Source organism: Aspergillus stella-maris (genome assembly GCF_047715825.1).
Source record: "Aspergillus stella-maris strain CBS 113639 unplaced genomic scaffold BDV14scaffold_95, whole genome shotgun sequence".
In the NCBI taxonomy this organism is placed as follows: domain Eukaryota; kingdom Fungi; phylum Ascomycota; class Eurotiomycetes; order Eurotiales; family Aspergillaceae; genus Aspergillus; species Aspergillus stella-maris.
Window position 1 is genome coordinate 77716 of NW_027396889.1, and position 20841 is coordinate 98556.

The 20841-nt window shown below is 49.0% G+C and overlaps 11 protein-coding genes across 11 annotated transcripts; 5 read left to right on the forward strand and 6 right to left on the reverse strand.

Annotated features, from left to right (window-relative positions):
* Positions 1 to 66: 66 nt before the first annotated feature.
* BDV14DRAFT_193542 (class I SAM-dependent methyltransferase) lies at positions 67 to 1016 on the forward strand (the record flags this gene model as incomplete). The annotated part of the gene is made up of 3 exons (XM_073771794.1): positions 67 to 110; positions 256 to 427; positions 483 to 1016. The coding sequence occupies 3 exons, from the start codon at positions 67 to 69 to the stop codon at positions 1014 to 1016; spliced, it is 750 nt and encodes a 249-aa protein (XP_073622698.1).
* Positions 1017 to 5489: 4473 nt separating this feature from the next.
* BDV14DRAFT_205407 (phosphatidylserine decarboxylase) lies at positions 5490 to 6014 on the reverse strand (the record flags this gene model as incomplete). The annotated part of the gene is made up of 1 exon (XM_073774723.1): positions 5490 to 6014. The coding sequence occupies one exon, from the start codon at positions 6012 to 6014 to the stop codon at positions 5490 to 5492; it is 525 nt and encodes a 174-aa protein (XP_073622699.1).
* Positions 6015 to 6206: 192 nt separating this feature from the next.
* On the reverse strand, positions 6207 to 6578 carry BDV14DRAFT_205408 (uncharacterized protein; the record flags this gene model as incomplete). Its single annotated transcript, XM_073774724.1, has 1 exon — positions 6207 to 6578. One exon carries the CDS (start codon positions 6576 to 6578, stop codon positions 6207 to 6209), a length of 372 nt encoding a protein of 123 aa, XP_073622700.1.
* Positions 6579 to 6998: 420 nt separating this feature from the next.
* Positions 6999 to 8236, forward strand: BDV14DRAFT_212181 (NADP-dependent oxidoreductase domain-containing protein; the record flags this gene model as incomplete). The annotated part of the gene is made up of 5 exons (XM_073776257.1): positions 6999 to 7236; positions 7310 to 7453; positions 7529 to 7642; positions 7717 to 7812; positions 7941 to 8236. The coding sequence occupies 5 exons, from the start codon at positions 6999 to 7001 to the stop codon at positions 8234 to 8236; spliced, it is 888 nt and encodes a 295-aa protein (XP_073622701.1).
* Positions 8237 to 9114: 878 nt separating this feature from the next.
* On the reverse strand, positions 9115 to 10314 carry BDV14DRAFT_205410 (glutathione-independent formaldehyde dehydrogenase; the record flags this gene model as incomplete). Its single annotated transcript, XM_073774725.1, has 2 exons — positions 9115 to 9881; positions 9945 to 10314. The coding sequence occupies 2 exons, from the start codon at positions 10312 to 10314 to the stop codon at positions 9115 to 9117; spliced, it is 1137 nt and encodes a 378-aa protein (XP_073622702.1).
* Positions 10315 to 11380: 1066 nt separating this feature from the next.
* Positions 11381 to 12381, forward strand: BDV14DRAFT_212182 (putative short chain oxidoreductase/dehydrogenase; the record flags this gene model as incomplete). Its single annotated transcript, XM_073776258.1, has 3 exons — positions 11381 to 11673; positions 11736 to 11917; positions 11991 to 12381. The coding sequence occupies 3 exons, from the start codon at positions 11381 to 11383 to the stop codon at positions 12377 to 12379; spliced, it is 864 nt and encodes a 287-aa protein (XP_073622703.1).
* A 374-nt stretch (positions 12382 to 12755) lies between these two features.
* On the forward strand, positions 12756 to 13882 carry BDV14DRAFT_212184 (aldo/keto reductase family protein; the record flags this gene model as incomplete). The annotated part of the gene is made up of 2 exons (XM_073776259.1): positions 12756 to 12815; positions 12927 to 13882. Exons 1-2 carry the CDS (start codon positions 12776 to 12778, stop codon positions 13880 to 13882), a joined length of 996 nt encoding a protein of 331 aa, XP_073622704.1. The 5' UTR covers positions 12756 to 12775.
* Positions 13883 to 14084: 202 nt separating this feature from the next.
* Positions 14085 to 15317, reverse strand: BDV14DRAFT_184143 (DUF3425 domain-containing protein). Its single transcript, XM_073770467.1, is given in 2 exon segments — positions 14085 to 15186; positions 15201 to 15317. 1 exon segment carries the CDS (start codon positions 14792 to 14794, stop codon positions 14117 to 14119), a length of 678 nt encoding a protein of 225 aa, XP_073622705.1. The 5' UTR covers positions 14795 to 15186; positions 15201 to 15317; the 3' UTR covers positions 14085 to 14116.
* On the reverse strand, positions 14887 to 15317 carry BDV14DRAFT_159613 (uncharacterized protein). Its single transcript, XM_073766729.1, has one exon. The coding sequence runs from the start codon at positions 15264 to 15266 to the stop codon at positions 14979 to 14981; it is 288 nt and encodes a 95-aa protein (XP_073622706.1). The 5' UTR covers positions 15267 to 15317; the 3' UTR covers positions 14887 to 14978.
* Positions 15318 to 18722: 3405 nt separating this feature from the next.
* On the reverse strand, positions 18723 to 19077 carry BDV14DRAFT_205413 (uncharacterized protein; the record flags this gene model as incomplete). Its single annotated transcript, XM_073774726.1, has 2 exons — positions 18723 to 18979; positions 19068 to 19077. 2 exons carry the CDS (start codon positions 19075 to 19077, stop codon positions 18723 to 18725), a joined length of 267 nt encoding a protein of 88 aa, XP_073622707.1.
* A 307-nt stretch (positions 19078 to 19384) lies between these two features.
* BDV14DRAFT_193548 (uncharacterized protein) lies at positions 19385 to 20180 on the forward strand (the record flags this gene model as incomplete). The annotated part of the gene is made up of 2 exons (XM_073771795.1): positions 19385 to 19902; positions 20003 to 20180. 2 exons carry the CDS (start codon positions 19385 to 19387, stop codon positions 20178 to 20180), a joined length of 696 nt encoding a protein of 231 aa, XP_073622708.1.
* Positions 20181 to 20841: the final 661 nt, after the last annotated feature.

The following is a 20841-nucleotide window of genomic DNA, read 5'->3' on the forward strand; positions in this document are numbered from 1 at the left end:
CGCAAACTCACATCAGGGTGAAAAACTCATGTGTTTATAGTAATTTTACACAGCCCCTCGTACAAAATGGCCGAGGTTGATCTTACTGAAACAAATCGCAAGCATTTCGAGTACGTATTGGGTTGAGGCATCTTAGTACCTTGACCCGTTGGCCCTAATCTGGTGTACCCTTACAGAACTCCATCTCCCCTGACAAAATCATCCTTATTTTAATCCATTTAGCAAAGTATAAGACTGACTTTCTAATCTCCCTAGTACCGTCGCAACAACCCACAAAACCAACTTCAGCGACCTAATCAACCATACGATCCAAGAGCTCCGAGGCCGCCGGCACTGGATTAGTTCTAGGTGGACTGATACCCTCGCCAGTCCTGATGATGAGGTGCGATTACTCGATTACGCGTGTGGGTCGGGGACTGTATCGAAGGTGTTTTTTTTTCCTTTAGAAAATATCAAGTTGAAGCAAGTGTTAATGTAAGCAGGCTTTAGCTCCGTACACTACAGAGACCGTTGGGATGGATTTATCTGAGAATATGGTTGAGACTTATAACCAGACAGCCGTGGAGATGAGTCTTCCTCTTGAGAAGATGAAAGGGTATCAATTCGATTTGCTCTCTGGTTATAACCCTGCAGAGACCCCGGAGTACCTGAAACAAGGCTTCGATATAATCGTCATCGGAATGGCACTCCATCACGTCTCCAACCCACCCCTCCTCCTCCGCAAATTCAAAGAGATCTTGAAACAAGGTGGAGCGGTAATAGTTCTCGACATGGTCCCAGACCAAGTCCCCTCCCTTCCCGCAACAGAGCTTGAGGGGCTCGACGCGCGAGAAGTCGAAGTCCTCAAGACAATTGGGAAGAAGGGGTTTACGGAGGATGAAATGAGGGGGATGTATGATGATGCTGGACTGGGGGGTGGGTTTGAGTATGTGGTTATTGAGGAGGAGTTTAGGTTTGTATTGTTAGGGAGGGAGATTAGTGTAGGGGGGTTTATTTGTCGGGGTGGGGGTTTTTAGAGTGAAACAGGCCTACTCGGACTATAACTCAAGGAAATTGTCGCTGAGATTTAATCCTAGGAAGCAGGAAGCAGAACCAAGCCTTCACACTATGCAAAGGCAGCTGGGAATATGCCCGATAACTAGTGCCTGCCTCCTTGGTGGGAGCGTCACCTTACGCGTTCCATGCTATGTGAATCCTTGATTCGAAGAAAAGGATGTTTTTTGTTAATCTCTAGAATTTCTACACCATCCACGATGGTCTGAGACACAAAGAAAGGGCTCTAGGGGTGACCTCTTTTCCTGATAATGGTAGAGTATCACTGGCGTTTGGGGCGTAGCACTGTGTAGGATGTGGGAAACAAAGAGCGCCAATGATGGGGAATGGTATGCATCTCTAAATAGAGAAATCTAGGGCTGAACATGGTATGATCGATTCTATTTGAGTGGTACTTTCCCGGACGTCTTTGTGATCAAGATTACCTGCCTTCCCCCCTTACGCCCTGGTCCTTTATTCTCAGCCTGATAAAGAAAGTCAAGTTTACATGACAACACAGATATAAAGCCAGCCAGTATTCATATTCTCAAGATATCCAGAAGCAAGATTCGAGCAAAATTCCCGTTCTTCGCAAAATCAGGGATAGTCATTTGAAGCCAATCCTGGACAGGATGGTCTATTTCAACCCCCCCGAGCGCCCAAGAGCCGATGGCTCAAGGCAGCGAAAGCCTGGACCTGACAAACTCTTTAAGAACGAAGTCAGGCATCTGGGAAATTTCATCACATCCTGTTCTGTTCGCCGGGAGGACATCCATGCCATTGCCGAGCGCAAGGATAATCATCCGAAGAAAGCGAGCCCGAACAAATGGACTTCACTCTCTGACGAGGCAGCCGCGTCCTTGCTGGAGAGAGTGCAGCCATTGTGCCATGGAGCCAACTTACGTCGGAGCCGTGATTACGTCGTCTCGTCCGACATCAACCTCCTTCAGTGGGGTGTTGAGCCATCGCCCGACGACGATCCCGCCACGAAAGGACCTCAGTCCTACGTGAACAGAATGGACTTCCACCGCAGTAACGAGAGCGACAGCATGCGGCCAAAGGGGAACAGGAGAAAGGTCGTTGCTCTCAACTGCGCGCACGTCCAGCTCAACAGCTGCACGGAGTACGCAGTTCAGATTGCGGCGGTTGATGTCCTCACCAATGAAGTTCTCTTCCATGTAGCTTCCTACAGCAAAAAGCACCTACGATATGGCCTGTCCGAGAAAATAGCAGACAAGATATTCGCTAGTCTGATGAGTCATCTAGGAGTGCTCATGTCAGATGCTGGTGCTCTGAACAAGCTGTACGATGCTATCGATGAAAATACGATCCTGGTCATGCATGGCGGATACCACTTTCTCCGGAATCTGGAAATCGTTCACGACAGGGTCATTGATACTCAGATCCTGGCGGACGAAGCAACCTTGAAAGCGTTTGATGAATGGAGACCGGATTATAGCTTGAAAACCTTGGCCAAAGACCTTGCTGATGTTGATATTCCGCCTTTGGAGTGGAAGGTCCTCTACAAGGGCTATGAAGGCAACCTTGTGCCGGATCCATTTGTCCCCAATGGTTGCTTGCCACCCGTTACGGCCAGAGCACAGTTGGGGTACGATTGTGTTGAGGCTGCTCGCGCGACCCGGGAAGTCCTGCTCAAGTATATGGACAAGGAGAGGTTGAATACTTGGCTCGTTAAGGAGAAGGAAGCTCTTAGCAACGTCTACTAGGTTTCTAAATAGGAAGTCATTCATGGGGACGGAACCTGACAGGATACACTTTGTTGTGTTATACACTATGATTCTCCTTACTTCTCCTTGCTTCTCATTTCTTACAATGTTACATATATGTACACCATAAATGCCTATTCCATAAACAAGGTTAGATGAAATGTGATCTAAATCGGAACGGAATCGTAAGAGCGATCTTCACGTGGTAGTCACGATGCCTAGGCATAATAGAAAGAAAGAAAGCCTGCGCCTCTTCTGCAAGACGTCCCAGAGAAAAGGATGACCATGGGCGAGTGTCACACCCTATGGAAGCAAAAGTGGCTTGCCAACCTGGATGAGCCGGTCTGAAGCCGTTTGCAAGGAGCGGTTCGCAATCCTCAGCCCTTTCAGTGATGTTCATGGTTCGGAGATGCTGAAAGAGGGGCTCCTTTGGAGCCGAGGGTTGGGAATTGGTATCCCCGAGGGATTGGGTAGCAGCTTCACACGAGGGTGGCGCGTGCGCAGCATTTCTGAAGTCGTCAAGCCACGAGCAGATTCTTTCCGTTTCCGACGTAGACGGATATAACGAAAACCCCAGAGGACTGTGGAATCGTACCTCACCATATTCATGCATGCAATTGGAGTCGTCGCAGGTCATTCGCCGCCTGTAACCTTGGTAACACGTTTCGCAAAGCTGGACGTTGCCACATCTCAAGCAGATATTCCGTACACTCATGAGAGCAGCATCCAAGTGGCAGGCATGACACACGAAAATTGGCTCGATACGAGGGCCATCAAGGCTCTCCAAAAGTCTCCGATAACGGGCAATTGTAGCGCACTCCCTGTCTGGATCCAGTACCTCGCTCAAATACTGAAGATGCTCCAATTTGACTGTGTCTAGACACAATACTGGACTTGGATGTGGCAGCAGGCCGCGCACTTCTGTCCATAGTTTCTGGTGGTTGGTATTGGACGAATCAGTCTCATTTGTATGATAGTGTCTTAATTCCCCCAACATATTGGCATCGGCCGCGCACTGGTTGGGGGTTCGGCCATAGTTGTCAGTGATGTCTATGAGGGAACTGTCGATCTCCAACATATACATAGCTAGATCGAGGTGTTGATTAATCACAGCGAGGTGCAAGGGAGTAAAGCCAAAGCCATCCGTTGCAGAGAGGTCTGACTTTGAGCACCAAAGGGGCTTGATGAAACCATAGTCGTTGCGTATGGAGGCAATGTGAGCGGCCTTTCGACCGGCTTGATCCCTTTTAGCGAGACCTGAGCTTTTCTCAAGAAGCAATTTCATCAACACCTCTCTCAGTGGGGAGCGATAATACTTCATCACGATGAGTAGGGGCGCTTCATTTTTCCCCCAAGGTAAATAATCAAGTGTATGGTTCTGAAGGAGGAGCTCGAACATTTCTTTGCCCTTGTTTCCCATTGCGGCCGCTTGTAGTGGACTGCACGGCGGACCGAAAATATCGTTGACGGGGAAATTGGCGCGTATCAATGACTTCAAAACGTCAAGGCTTTCGGCCTCGGGCGCCCAGCGAGCTGCGTAATGTACGGCTGCATGCAAATTGCCGCCGACCACTGGGTATTCGAGTTCCTTGAGGAGCAAGTCCACTAAGTCTACCAGGCCATACGCGGACGCAGCATGTAGAAGTCTACATCCTGTCCTTGGGGCGCCCGCTTGGCAAGGAAGGTAGAAACCATACTTGCGAACAATTTCATCGAGGCTCCTGAGTTCTGTCTTCAATTTGCTCCTTTTCAGTAACGTCATGTTCTCTATCTTCGTTATTCTCCAGGGCGTCCTGCATCTGCTTATCTGGGCTCTTCTAGCTTAGCTTTGTATCAAGTGGCCGATTTTACCCGTGTTCACGTCGTTCCCACTCTTCAACGTCGCGTTTAAGACCAGGTATACGAGAAAATCTTCTGTGCAGAATAATGAAGGTTCCACATACCAGATTATCCCGCAGTCCCTTCCAGCACCAGGTATTCTGGAGGCTGGCGATGGCGAGGTCATATCTTCTTTAGGGCAATGCCCACATTTTGTCCGCCAGACCGATGATGTGCAGTCGACTGCTGAGCAAGGCCCGAGTCGTGTGCAGTCGCTGCAGCAGACATCTATCGGTAGCTTCTCGCCTTTGCTGCCTGATTGAGTGCTTGTGGTTTTGGTGCCTCTTGCCTAGGATGCTGTTATAGGCGAATGGGCAGTGGGTCGTGATAGAGGTCGTTTACTTGACATTTTCTTTTCTCTGGTTGGGTGCTGGATGGCTCTGCAAAGATGACATTGAGTATCCAATTGAGAAGGAGGATAGACTTAATGGGATAGCAACGCTTGACGAATAATTAGAGGCGCATTGCTATGAAATCAAATTCTCTGATTTGACCGGCCTCTTGTTCCTTCAGTAAGAAGTAAAGAAATTACTTGGTAGTCCCGAAGGGAAGCCAGGTATCCAGCCGGGCGATTCAAACCTCAATTTATCCGGGCCAGCTCTACGTTGCCTGTCGTTATCATATAACAACAGCTAGGGCACGTGTCCAAGTAACGAGGCACTGGTTTGCCAATGTGGTACTGTAGAGGCAATGGACTAATATGTAGTCGTCAAGGATTGGAAGACATGACAAAGATACAAAACGTGAATTCAGAAGCATATCAACCTAGAGACAATATACAAGAAACGCAGCCTTGACATTCAATCCAGCACAGGACCCAAGTACAAACACGCAATATCCCACCTCGCGCAATCAAATCGTAACTAAAGCACTCCTAACCGGCACCTGGCCCGAATTGACCTGCCCCGAACCAACATTCGCCGATTGCTGAAAAACTACCACATAGTTACTCCCCCCAAAATGAAACATTCCGATTTCCTGCCCCTTCTTCACTTCCTCTCCCTGCTTCACAGTAATCTCAACGGCATTCTTCGGCATAAGACCAGAGAATACACATCCGATACTACCAATCTTGCTACCAGCTCTACCCTGGATGCCGATCAGCGCACGCGTAGGCTCAATCGCAGTCCCCTCGCTACCCTGGCCCATCTGCAGAGATCCGACTCTGCCAGGGATCTTCACGCTCTTCGTGATCGTGCCCGAGATAGGCGCGTGCCACCGGTGATAGCCGAACCGGGGAGACGACCCCTGGTAGAAGCTGCCGCCAACGAAGGGCTTCTCGCTGCCATCATTCCCGAAGAGCTCGGCGAGGGTATACTTTCTCTCTTTTATAGTAAGCACGGTATCCGCCTTGATGTCCGTCTCGAAACTATCCATCTTCCTTTCGCAGGGGGCCGTGACAACGCGATCATTATCTGGCTCCGCAACGGGACGGACCACGTCGAGTAACCGCCTGGTGAGGAAGTCGTCCCAGGATTGGTACGAGTCGCGTTTGTTTCAGGTGTCACTGCCAAAGTCGACGTCCTGAAGATCTGGGCTATTTGGATCGGGGATATGTTGTGCTGACTCTCAAGATGCGAGGTAGTCGGTCCATTCCTTTAATAGATCCTCGATGAAATTGTGGACGGATTCGTTCGTAAAGACTTTGTTCCCTGCTGATATCGAAGTATACTCGTTCAGGATATCCGTGATTGGGCAGGTAAGGCCGTCGTTCGGTTTGTCTTTAGGGCTCGAGGGTGCTGCTTTGGTGACGCTGGCGAGGGATTCAAGCAGGATAGCCAGGTCTTTCTGGCCCCTTGCGGTGGACTGAGCGAATATTTGGGCAGAGAGGCCGAGGAGGTTGGGGTTGCTTTCTATGGTGGTCTTGAGGTTGTTGAGTATAGAGCCCGTTGAGCCCTTAGAACCACTTCCAAAGGGCAATTTGTCCTTGATGAAGTTCATTGTCGTCAACGGAGATAAAAACGCGGAGAGGTTGAATGGCTTTTTAATTTGTTAAATGTGATTTTAATTGTGATTGAATTGAGGCACAGAGAAGTGCCTGCGGACTTATAATCATTTCTGCGACCTAATCCTCCAAAGCCTGCAAGTGCTCGGGCGGGGGGCAGCTCAAATCTAATGCAACGGATGGGGATCCTTAGCATTGATGAGGCAAGTGGCTGCGTCCTCATGCTCTCCGATTCTTGCCCTTTTTAATAAGAGATAGATGTTTAAAGCAAATGACACACTTGAACCACAAGTTCATGTCTGCTCTACCCTCCTTACGCAGCGTAACATCATTGCGGGAAGGGCGTGTCGTACGAATACGTCGCTTTGGGTGCGCAAATACTCTACGTGTAACGGCACATGCTAATGGTGGCCAAAATGGTCAAGACACTCCAGTTTGGCGATCAGCAAGTCCCCGTCCCTGGTTTTGGCGCGATGGGCCTTAATGCTGCCATGGGGACAGACTTCGACTATGAACAGTCCGAGCCAATCCTTATGAAAGCCATGGAGCTAGGATGCACTTTCTGGGATACCGCGGCCGCCTACAAGCAGGGTGAGAATGAGAAAATTCTTGGAGAATTTATCAAGAAGCATAATGTCCGGGACAAGGTTTTCGGTAACTATATTTACCCTTATCATTCCATCTCTTTCTACATTAGATTTTCGGCTCATGTCGTGTGCACATGCAGTTGCCTCCAAGTGTGGATTTGATGTCTTCGGCCCAGAACGCAAAGTTACCAACTCGGCCGCTCATATTAAGGAATACATTGAAGGAACGATCGACAGGCTTGGTTTTACTCCTGATCTTTACTACCTACATTGGATCGATCCCAGTACGTATCTGAAGAAACCCAGAGATTGAACACCTTGACAAAATCAGTATCCTAAAACTAGTGATAATCAGAAAGATACACCTCTAGAAGAGTCTATCAGCACTCTGGATGAACTTCGCCGCGCGGGGAAAACAAAGTATATCGGTCTATCCGAATGCTCTGCTGCGACTTTGCGCAAGGCAACCACTAGTTCATCTTTAACAATACACCTTATGGAAGTGTCTGCTAATTATATTCTGTCGCCCAAATTAATGCTGTGCAAGCCAAGTACTCTGCATTTGAAACACTGCATGAGACATCTGGTCTGATCGAGACAGCAAGGGAATTGGGCGTGGCTTTTGTGGCTTTCATTCCACTAGGTCATGGCTGGCTGGTGGTTGACTTCCAGTTCAAGATTCGCGCCTACTGATTTTCGACGCGCTGGTATGTCATCCTGCCCTCTAACCTATATTGTGTATGTGCGATAACTAATTCTTGCAAATGTCAGTCCCCAAGTTCCAAGGTGAAAACTTCTACAAGAACAAAGCTATTGTTAATGAGATCAAGAAGCTAGCAACCAAAAAGGGGTGCTTGGTTACGCAGATCGCCCTTGCATGGGTTGCTGCGCAGGGGTTGATTACCATTCCAGGAACAACAAAATCATCACGACTGGAGGAAAACTGGGCATCTCGGGACCTTGAGCTAACCGAGGAAGAAGTTAAGGAGATGTGGAAAATTGTGGACGATGCTAAGCCAATTGGTGATAGGTTCGCCCCTATCTTCCAGTCAATGGTTGGTCATTAAGGGGTATGTGTAGTGAGGGCTGCTTTACATCAGAATCCGTTGGTGAACATTATGATCTAGTAGTTTGTCGTTAGGTGAAATTGTGTTGGCTATGGTAGTGATCCCACGGGTCTCGATCCATTATTAACCAGCTGTTTCCATCGCCCCAACAGATTGCCTCTTTATGATGTTGTAACTGCTCGCAATACTGAGTGTTCCTTGTAGTTTTATCTCTAGAAAGAACAATTCAATCCATGCAGGAAGTAGAACAGATTACTCCGTTTAAAGCCATCACATGACCATTAAAATGTTCCTATACTTCTCGACCTCATCTCATCTTGGAGGCCAATAAAGACCAGCACTTGCCTGTATTAGATATCCCCAAGGAGTGCGGAGGTGAGCGTGCGCCTTATACGTCACTTGGTCTTTTGAAATCGCAATACCTAGTGCCTAATATTGACATGGCCACAGAGGAAATCTCCTCCCGGGTGACAATCCAATTCATTCAATCGACAAGTTCTCTGTGTCACTTCTTCAGTCTCTGGTTCGAGGCTAGACAGAGTCGTGCCGAAAAACTCTACTCAGCTGGAAATTCAAATAAGTAATCTTGTAATTGGCACCTCATTCGCCTTAAGCGCTATATGTGTTACCTTATAACCTTGAGCAGAAACCATTCGTTTCCGAAGATTTATCAGGAGGCGTAGTTATGATAGATATCTGTGTATCGCTGTCCGCTATACAGTAATTGTAGTCAAATATGGATAGGTCTGTGTCTCTTCTAGCTAGCCGCCCAGTAAATCATGTACAATGTTGCGTATCCCAAGATCATTGCCTGTTGACCGCTCTTTACAAACGTTATAAATAGTACACAAACGTGATGGAAATGCATCCGTTAAAAATCAAGGAAAGCGAATCACAATCTTGTGCTCCAAATGATCACTGTAACGCCTGTAATACTCCGGCGCATCCTCAATATCGATAACCGAGCTGATCACAAAGCTCGGAGTTGCGCGATCAGCAGCAACAAGGTCAACGAGCCCCTGCGCATGTTCTAGCGGCAACACAATGCCACTGCCCACGGTAAGCGCCTTTCCCCACAACGATGACACGGAGAAAGGAACCTGAGCAGGAATTTGATCGGCCAAGGGTGCGCCCTGGGTACTGTTCTCACCGCCAGTGTATACACCCGCAATGGCGATCCCTCCTTGCTGTGCTGCGACGGAGAGGAGGTTGCGCGGGACGATACCGTCGGTGCGGTGCCCTGTGGCGTTGACGGCCTCAAAGCCGACGCAGTCCAAAGCACGGGTGACGCCATTCGGTTCAAGGGCCATGATCTGCTCCACAGGGTCGGAAGTGTTGAAGCTGATAGGTATGGCGCCGATCGAAGAAGCGAGTTGCAGACGACTGGGTACTTGGTCGACAGAGTAGACGCGCGAAGCACCGCGAAGAATGGCAGAGTAAGCGGCCATGAGACCTACGGGACCGGCACCGAAGACGGCCACGGTATCGCCGGGCTGAAAACCACTGTAGGTTAGGGCTTGCCAACCCGTGGAGAATATATCCGAGATCATTAGGTAGTCGAGTTCCTTAGTCGCGTTACCGGTGCTATTATTGAAGGGAATTGGAATGAGGCTCATATCCGCGAATGGAACACGGGCATATTCGGCTAGAATGACTGTATCAGCAACTGTAAAGCTGGAGTTTATCGATCAAATGAGGGAAAAAGTACCTTGCAAACCGCCATAGTCAGGGGACCCGCTCCCAAACGAAAGCGGGTGATTCTGACCATAATGCCCATCGTGTGCATTATCCGGGATAATTACATAGTCGCCAACCTGCAGAGAGGATACAGAATCGCCAACCTCGGAGACGTACCCAACGGCCTCATGGCCGAGCCCCCAAGGCACGTTGGGAGCCCCCGTGTAGCCGTGGTAGAAATGGAGATCGGAGCCGCAAATTGCTGAGGTGGTGATGCGGACAACTGCGTCTGTCTGGTTTATGATGCTCGGAATGGGCATATCAATCACGGACACGTTGTAGGGTTGGCCGAGCCAGGCGACAGCTCGCATTGTCGCTGTGAGGGTTGTATTGAGTGGCATTCTGAAGCCTGTGCAACGCGAGAGAGAATTGAGATGGGATAGATCTGTTTTTGCTGGTTGTACACTGCTATCACTGCTGCTTAGAACGAATGGAACAATTGAACGTGGATTAGATGTTGTTCTTATACCACGCTGATATGGGCATGATGAGCAATCAATCTAAAACCTCCTGTTTTGCTTATGCGGTATCGTCATAGGCCTGCGCGGCCTGTATAGTCAATTTTCCTTGGCCATACTTCATATGTTACGTACGTTCACTTCAGGCTGCCGAAGAGAAACGAAGTGGATATGCTTATGCAGATCGTGAGGCCCTTAATGATCCTCTGAATGGAACATGATTACGCGCTAACGGTGGGTCTTTGGCCGGACTGCCCCAATCGGAGTACATTCACCAAAACGGACGGAGATATGGACTTTCCGCAACGGCTGGCAAAGCTCTTCTGTCCCATCCATGGATATCCGCAAGGTCTCGTGACTAGTCCTTTCGCACATCGGCTCTCAACCTTAAGCGCAAGGAACACCTCTGTGCCCACCATAAAGCATCGCAGTCTAATATCGAAATGTTCAGAACCACATGCAAATCACCCGGTGATGTCACTGGAAGTGACATGGGTAGAAAAGAGCGACGCAGGTTCCAGATCCGACTCAACCAACGAACATGGCGTAAGCAGCATATAGGTCCCGCATTCTCGTATACCTTTGCTTATGACTTCTTTTCTCTGACTCTAGGCGAACTTACAAATGAAAGTAGTTGGTCTCTAGATAGCTTATGTTGTTACGGTAAGGGGATCTCATTTCGTGATCATCGGCGGCTCTACCTGATATAGTGTTCTTGACAATTACACGGTCGATCAGCCTAGAACTAGCAGTGGCTTGTTGGCTTACGGCCCAATTGCGGGCCAATATGGGGGTCTTCTTTTGCTGACATTAGGACATATCGGTAACTACGGCAATAACTTCTATCTCCATCTATGATATAAACTTTGCAACTACTTAAAACCAGTGTTCGAACATTTGGATTAGCCTTTCATACTCACAATTCCATGTCTCTTGTTCTACAATAACAATGCCTCGTCAAGTCTGGTTAATCACTGGTGCCTCCTCCGGATTCGGCGCCCTCCTCGCCGAAAAGGCTCTTCAAGCGGGCCATCACGTTATCGGTGCCGCCCGCAACCCTACCAAGGCCGCTCGGGATTATCCCCAAATCGCAGCACTGGGTGGAACTTGGCTCCAGTTGGACGTGACCAGCAAGGCAACAAAGGAGCAAGTTGAAGCAGCTATCAAGGATGCTGGTGGCCGGATTGATGTGGTTATCAACAATGCGGGATATGGGCTTCTTGGGAGTATTGAAGATATCAGGTATGACTAATAACATATATTCTATGAACGTTGGAGAATGGAAATAACTGAGTGGTGTTTAGTGAAGATGAACTTGACACCCAGTTCCAGACGAACGTCTATGGTGTTGTGAGGGTTATTAAGGCTGTTCTTCCACTTATGAGAGCACAACGCAGCGGCACCATCGTTAATCTTAGTAGCATTGCGGGGTTCGCAGCGGGTCCATCATCTGCCGCATATTCCATGTCCAAATTTGCTGTTGAAGGTATCGTATTCCCCCCCTTTCTCTGGAACCTTCTTCAACGCTGCTCAGGTAGTATTGTGCTTACTATAATAAGCCCTTTCTGAATCTCTCTCCGCTGAACTCATTCCCTTCAACATCCGGGTCCTCCTAGTCGAGCCCGGTGCCTTCCGCACCAACTTCATCAGATCGCTTAGACTCCCTGCTGCTGGATTAACCAAGGAATATGAAGGCACACCCTTGGGCACTACTGTGGCGTTCTTTGACAATTTTGCTGGAAAGCAGCCGGGAGATCCTATCAAGGCCGTAGAGCGTATTCTTGACGTCATTCAATTACAGGGGGTGGGAGAGGGGAAGGGACATCTTCTACGGCTGCCGTTGGGAACGGATTGTTTCCCGAGGATGGTGGCGAAGTTGGATGCTGTGAGGCAGAACTTGGAGGAGATTAGGGAAATTGCGATAAGTACGGCTGTTGATTCTGATTAGTCCATCACCTGCATGGGTTTCAAGCGGACAGTCCTAATTTCTATGTACATCCTCCTAACTCCAAGGACCTACGAAGCATTTCCAGCCGGTTGTCGGAAAGCAGTTAGCAAGGAATTTTCTTCGGGGACCAACATTATACAGACTCTTCTACCCCTCCTGGGCGCTTTCTATGACGGATAAGCTTTCCATTGGACCCAGCGCTAGAAAACCTATAGTTTACCCCTCACCACCTGCAATTCTTGACCCGCCCTTGGCGCGTATTCCGTGCCAGGTGGAGGATGTTGTTGGTGCCAGTGTTTGGAGAAGCATAAAGCAGCTCGACTGCCACGTTAAAGACATAGGTGCATCCCAAATTACCTTTTAATCAATAGTTGTGACGCTGTATACCTGCCCTTCATGAAAGCCATCTTCGGAGCTATGAATATCGGCGAACCCGGTAAGGCCACCCCCCCCCTCCCGCCCCATACCTAATTGATCGAGTGGAACAAACCGCCGCAACGATCGTACTCACTGCCTAGCAAATGTAATTAATCTATTGAATGTCCAGGTGACGGCCGTACCCGCGTCCACACTGTCGAACAAGCCAAGCAGATGATAGACTTATTCAAGAGCCATGGCCACAAAGACATTGACACAGCCCGGATCTACGGCAACGGCTCGTCTGAGGCATTCCTAGGTGAAATGGACCTTGATTCGTCTTCCTTCTTCATCGACACAAAATTATTTCCCTCAGCCGCCAGCCCTTCCGTCGCTCTCGCCACGACAAGCTACCATCACACCCCTGCCGATCTCCGACGCGGTTTAATGGAGAGCCTCGCCGCATTAAAGGTACCCAAGGTGCACATCTGGTACTTACACAGCCCGGACCGAACAGTCCCTTTTGAGGAGACGCTGCGCGAAGTAAACAAGCTGTACGAGGAAGGATACTTCGAGAAGCTGGGGATAAGCAACTACCAGGCCTGGGAGGTCGCGACACTATGCGAGATTAGTGATCGGAATCGCTGGGTTAAGCCCTCTGTCTGCCAGGGAATCTACAATGCGTTTCATAGAGCAGTGGAACCCGAACTCCTGAAATGCCTCCGCCATCATGGGATCTCGTTCTACTGCTTCAATCCGCTCGCGGCGGGGATGCTGACTAGTCGATACTCGCGCGATAAACCAGACGCTGTTGCGGCTGGTAGATTTGACCCCGGGTCTCAGCCGGGAGCTCTTATGCGGAAGCGGTATTATCATAGCGTATACTTTAATGCGCTTGAGCTGCTACGGCCCCTTGCGAAGAAGCACGGGGTGAGCGAGGTTGAGTGTGCGCTAAGGTGGTTGTCTCATCACTCTAAACTGAAAGAGCAGCTTGGGGACGGGGTGGTTATTGGATCTAGTAGCGTTGCTCAGCTGGATGAGAATTTGAAGGCTATGGCTGGCGGGCCGCTTCCGGAGGAGATTGTTGATGCCTTGAATAAGGGGTGGGATATTATTCGTGGCAACCAGCTTATTTATTGGCACTGATTTAAATTAACTAGCTTATCTTGAATCGCACAATGCTCATTCGAATCCTGATCCGATTCCTATTCAGCCCGGGAATGTGACCAGTCAAAGTAACTATTGGTACCCTGCTGGACAGCTCGGCTTTAGTAGTAAACTCAGTTTCCTTTCAATCTACTTGAAGGTATATATGCATAAATACAACTCACATCCAAGCTCCATGTTTGTTATAATATGAAAAGCAAGTTCAAGGCCAAGTTAAGTAGGACAGCGGAAAAGCGGCCTCTCGCTCCTTCGCGCCCTCCAGGAATTCGTAGAATGGCTAAGGTCCCAACAACCCTGCAAAACCCACACCCAGCTACGAGCAAATGATTTTGTAACCTCCCATCCCTCCGCATCCCACGGATCCCTCCAAACAATCATCCCTGTTTGATCGGAATGAACACACCCATGCCCCTTCATGTCCAGGCACAGCTGCATCTCATCATACGACTCGCCAGCTAATATCAAGTTATCTCTCATCTGCGGAATAGGTAGCAAGTCTAGCCATGGGTGATGCGGCATCGTGCGCTGAATAACTGTAGCACGGAGGCTAGGAGGGAGAGAAGCCTCGAAGTCATCATGATAATACTGCTCAGCCTGCCATGGCCCCGACACGTTGAATGGCGACATTGCATCATCATCGTCCATTTGCTCTGATGAAAGGCCTAGAACAGCCATGTCCTGGACCAGGGCTTTGATAAAGTTGAATTGAATTAAATGGAGGAGCATGTCGGTTCGTGGGGAGGAAAGCGTGTATTGCGTGTAGACAAGCGCTTCGAAATGGTGTAGGAGGTACTTTGTTTTTGTGGATTCAGGGCCTAGAATGTGTGCTTGGCCTATTGCAGCTAGGAGAGAAAGGGTTGTCATATTGTCCATGATATTAATTGACTGCATGGTCGAAACTTGTTGGCTGGTCTCAATGAGCGGGTCTTCTTCTTCCGCCTCGGCAGACGAACAACTACCTCTGCCGCTAGTGTTGGAGTTATGTTGAGGGGAGGGTTTATCTAGCTTTCTCCGCAGGCCTGTTTGCAGATCTGTGAGCCACACACTTGCCTTGCCTTGCCTTGCCTTGCCTTGCCTAACAAAGAAGAATGGGCTTGTTGCAGCGTCCAGGCGCAGAGGTAGACTTACGGAGAGCCCTCTGGTTCAAACGATTCTGTACCTTCCTGCGCTGCTTGCGATCACCAATCCCAGACCAATCATCCTGCGGCAATCCCGTGAATCGCTCGGAAAACCGCTGCAAGCGGATCCTAGTAGGCCCCGCTGCATGTGCATATGGGCCATCCGAGGCATCAATCTCGTACGCCATTGAAGGTGGCTGATCAGCGCTAGAGGATGACATGTTGCAGTAATTGATGGCTGACATCTGCAGGCGGATGACAGGCCTTTGCGCAAACTATGAAGGGGTGGAACTTGGGAGGGCGGTGATGTACTTATTGGAAGGATGGATCTGCCTGCCAGCGTCGGAAACGCAGGGGTTCCACTTTGGTGGCGGCACAAAAATTAGGCTGTCCAATGGAAGGAATTTACGACGGTCCACATGTCATACAACTGCATGAAGCCAAGCTTCCTTTAAAGCCAGCTCTTGGTATCACGACTGCCTGCAAGTCATGATCCCGAGCGTGACGAGCAACGGAGTACCGTGAGTTCGACGACATCAAACTAATTGATAAGCGAGAGATCACGGGGATTTCAAGTACCCAGGTACTTGAAATCCATAGAGCAAATAACATACTTGAACCACAAGTTTATGCTTGCTTTACCCTCCTTACACAGCATAACATTATTGCAGGAAGGGTGTGTCATACAAATATGTCGCTTTGGGTGCGCAAATACTCTACGTGTAACGGCACATGATAATGGTGGCCAAAATGATACATACCAACTATAAACGTGGTAGAGTACATGCCAATCATCGGGGCAAGCGGCCGTCACTCCAGCAGAACCTTACAATCTCTCACCGGTCTATCAAACTGATAACTCTCAAGCACCTGTTCCGTAACAATAAAAGCCGAGTCTCCATCCTTCGTCAACAGACAACGCATTCCCCCCCTAACTTGTCCCCTCAGCCCCTCAAGCTCAACCTGGAGGTAAACAAGGATCTAAATCCCGCCCACTTCCTTAATTAATTCCTTCCACTCATCCCCGGTTGCCTTGAACGCGATAGGAAAGTCTAGTTTCACGTCCTGAAACCTTGACTCAAGCAATGTCACCAGTTCAGACGCCGTACTCCGTGTAGATCTATGAGTCTATCAAGAGGTTATTTTAGAGGACAGATACTTTGGGCAGGTCGATCTTGAGCGAGATGATTTGCCGGACCCTTGATTCGACACCGAGATCAATTGGCCCGCGAATACCTCTGCTGGCGGAATCTAGCTGGAGGACTATAGTAACTGGGAAGTACAATAGATACCTGCAATGTGACATGTCATCAGCACCACAGGGCGCGAGCCGGTCTCTGTGCGGTGTAGGAGCGGGCTGAGCAAGGCGTAATTGTGGGGGGTTGGTGTTGGCCTTGCCACTCTACTTCTAGGAACATCATTGAGGCATCCTGTTACCCTGCTTTTATGTTAACGAGACAACAGACCCGTCTTCATGGTCATTGTTGTTGCGTGAGGCAGCACGTGGGGGCTGTAGAGGCCGGTTATTTAGCCCTAACTCTTTCCGTCATCATGTTTCAAGACGACATCTCAGCTCCTTTCGGATGATAGGCTAGATGTTTAAGGCTGTATTATATTTAGTTCTGCCCTAAAATAACGTTCAAAGGGATCATTCATGTGATTTCCTCCAAGAGCATCACTCTAGGTCCTCCTTTGTCAACTGATATAGATCGCGGCCAATCTCGCCGTCAATTAGATACTTCTCTCCTGAACTCCCATATTCAAAGGCTTCGAAGGGAGGTATCCCCCGTTCCCAATACATGGTAGTCTGATCTATGGATTCATGCTCAATATGCAGCCTCCCTTGAGTCACAACATTCTGTCTGCCATCAAAGTATACAAGCAACAACTCATTTGTTCAAAATGTTTCTTCATCGGCAACAAAGATATCCCAACACGAGCACATCAAGAGCAAGCCCCAAGCATCTCTATTTTGCTGCAGTAAGCTCGCGTTGGAATCACGTTTCCAGGACCCATGATATCTGTCTATCTCCTCCTGACCCGTGGGCTGACTCGCATGGATATCCTGATTCGGCTTCTCAGACGTGGAACAAGATGGAAGACTGCCCGCGGCATCCTGGGCAAGATTGGTTATCTTCCGAAGTGTAACCTGTGAATGATTGATCTTTTCTTGCTGCTAAGATAGTTGTTGGCTTAGACTGTCTTGCCCGTTGGGACCAGACAAGGTCTTGGAGGGTCTTTTCCAGGTGCGCGATGTAGGCCTTGGTGCGAGCGCGCTTCTTCTCTTTTTCTGCGTTGCTCATCCTCTACGCAGTGCCCCACTAACTTAATTCTATATGCAGAAGTATACTGAAGCTGGTAGATTGATACGGCATGGAAAGGAAAGAAAATGTCCAAGGTCTTGGTGGCGGGCATCAAGGTTGCCCCGCTTACGTACCTGTCAGCCAAGGCAAACTCATTTTTGGGATTATTCAGCCAAGCCAATATCACAGCGCCTCGTTCTTTCACCTTTGCATACACTATTGATGGAGGATACGATGGAGGATACGGTACTACCTTTTCGGGATCTAATGAGGCCTCTGGCCAGATATTTAAAGCTCTATACAGACTGTAGTTAGAAGAGCAAGACCTTCATTCAATTCAATTCATACCAATTAGTCATCCGATTCAATCCACCAATCATAAGTTAGCCATCTCTGTCGCTCATAGTACCGAAGAGGCAAGCCAGCACGTGACTAAACAAAGCCCTTACCACCCATGGGGTATATGACCTACACAGCCATCAATTTAACTACCTGTGCCTGTGAGGCCCCGGATGGAAATAGCTGCGTCCTGTCCTTGAAATTGTACAGTTGATACTTTTAATCAGAAGAGCAGTAGCTGTTAACCTATTACCAACCTGGTCCATCATGCTTGTCAACCATGATAAGCATCCCATCACCCCTCTAGTTCTTTCTAAGAAACTTCGGAGCCTCCCTTGGAGCAGGAGGGCTCTTCATAATTGCCTCGATTTTGGCACGGGATGTACTCTCCCACTCATCTCCATGCAACAGAGTTCATCCCAGATTGCGACCCATGACAGCTTTGGTGCGAGCGCTACAGGAAAATACAATTAGTATCTTTCCCTAATATAAACAGAGACAGAGCTTAATTCGCAGTAAAGGCAAGCTTAGCTCTTGAGACACTTCCAAGGGCCAGCCTATCAGCAAGTTCTGCCAAGGGAAGCATGACAACAGCTGCACCTGCTCTCGGTGAGCATCATAGAGAAGGGCTAGACCCTTCTTTACCATGTCTTGCGTTTTTGCGGAGATTATTCTCGCCCTGGCTGAGGATGTCCTCACTAGGTGAGATAAGGCCGCTGGGCTCAGGCGAATGGACAGAAGAAGAACCTGAACTGTCAGCACGTCCCTATAATCTTTCCACCATGAGCGGTAAGCCTACCGGCATATCCAAATACATCAGACCAGCGAGGTGCACAAACAGATTGATATCGCTTTCCAGGAATAGTGCCACGGGGTTTTCACGGGGTCCTCTCTGGGTTCGGGGCTTACAGGTTGGGTTGTTGTGGCGCCGGGGACGTGAACACAAATGTAGTAGCCAAGCCAGAGGTTTAAGAAGTCTGGTTAGATTTTTTAGTTAATTATATGGGTTAGAAACATCGGGTAGGGTAGGGTAGAAAGAAGGAAGAGAAGAGGTAAGGATTAGGAGGGATACAAACCAGCAATAATCTCACTATTCCAGCTCCTCAGCTGGTCAATACTAATGATCTGGGCGGAAGCAATACTGTCACACTGGTCACCAGACTCGACCTGGTAGAATTCATCGCAGTTCTCTGCGGCACCGGGCATCTGGGGTGTTGGCTCTGAAGGGTTAGACATGGGCTCGGGAGCTGCTGAGGTCGTTGTTGCGCCGGGGACGTGCACGCAGATGTAGTATCCGAGCCAGAGGTTCAAGCAGTCTATGTAGTGTCACATATATTAATTAGATTATGTCCTTGAATACCAAAGTGGTGTTAAAGTAGGAAAGGGGAGAGAGGGGACACAGACTGTCATTCATTTCATTGTTCCAGCTCTTCAGCTGATCAACAGTGATGCTGTGGTCAGAGGCAATGCTGTCGCATTGATCTCCGGACGAGATCAGGTAGAATGCGTCGCAGTTCTCAGCGATGTCCCAGGTACCCTAATACCCTCCCGTCAGCTATAGTCCCATGCGGCCATATATTAGCGCGGACTTCCCTTTCCCCTGCAGGTGCCTCGTGAATGTTGGATTCTTCCTCGCCTACATAAATCTCCAGTTGGGCCCGCCCTATATCCGGATAGTACCATACACCCCTCTTCGGACTCCGGAATAAACAGCATCCATCATGCGCCTTCATTTAGCGATTTTAGGGGCTATGGCCACTTCCACGTTCGCCTCTACTACTTCTGACACTACCGGCGACAGCATTCTAGAGGTGGACCTCGTCTTCCCACAGAACAAGACGTACACGCCTACAGAATGGTTCCCGGTAGTCTTCGCGCTTCAGAACCCAACGCTCGCTCGGTACCTAGATATCCAGATCAGCTACCACATAAAGTCCCTCGACAACAAGAACCTCACCCACTCCAGCTCTCACAAGCTCCGAGCGGCAGGTTTCTCCTCCGCCGATGCGTACCTTGAGTACACACACTTCGACGGCTTCAACGCACCAGGGCGCTGGCGGCTAGGCTGGGAGCTCTCATGGCGCTCGTGCGACAAAGAGGGGTTCAAGAGTGAGAGCTTGATCTCACAGATGCTCTCGAACATGACGAGCTTTGCGGTTTACCTTTCTATCGAGACCGCGGACAGTGTAGATGTGGATCTTGTATCCGCCACATCCGAAGAGTCCTGCCCCGATACCGGGTCGAATTCTGCCCAGCTGGGTGAATTGGGATATCCGGCAAGAGATGAACTATACCTGTGCTGTGACGACTCCCGCCACCACTGTCCCGGATCCGTGCAGGGTGGACATTGATCGCGCTGCGGCTGAGACTATCCAGGCGTCGCACAAGGAGTGGCTTTGCAGACACTCGTTGAACCCGCCAGATGATTGTCCCGAGGACTATGAGAATTCTGCTGCGGCGATGCGGAGGGCGATGGTGGGTGGTTTTTCGGGGGGTGTGGGTTTGACCCTGCAGTGATTGCTGATGTGTAAGCCAGTCAATGCCGGCCTCAATGTCTCTGCGACTGGGCGAATCGACTGTCAGAAGACGCGATCTGCGTGGGTCGTCGGGGCGGATGCCGTTTTCTTTCCATTGTTAGAGGACTGGTTGATGATTCTTTATCAACCAGGATATCACAAACAATGAGGATGGCAAACAACATGTACGTACCTCTTAACTCCCCAGCAGACAGGCCCTCTTGCGGAGGAAGACAGAAATGTGCACTTGTCAGGGAACTATAAATAGCGGCGGCTCTTCCTACTTTTATCTGATACTTTACCTATACCACGATACCTTTATCTTCACGTGGTTAAAAAGCTTTATCCTCAAAATATAAGAAGCTTGTAATGCTTTAGAAGTTAGCAGAACTACATGAATTCATAGAAAAATACCAGGAGGACCTTATTAACAAAGAGAATGTTTTTAGCCGCAAGATAAGGTCTCTGGCTACTAATAAGAGGTATGAACATTTTATTAGTAATTGAAGAATGTAAGTCTGATCAACGCCAAAGTTAAGAATATTAGACATTAATTGTAGTAATGAATAGATATATGCTATCAAGGAACCAGCCTAAGGATCTGTACTTCAAGGTGGATAACCCTTATCTTTCTATCTAGATTCTTAAGGTATTGGTAGAGA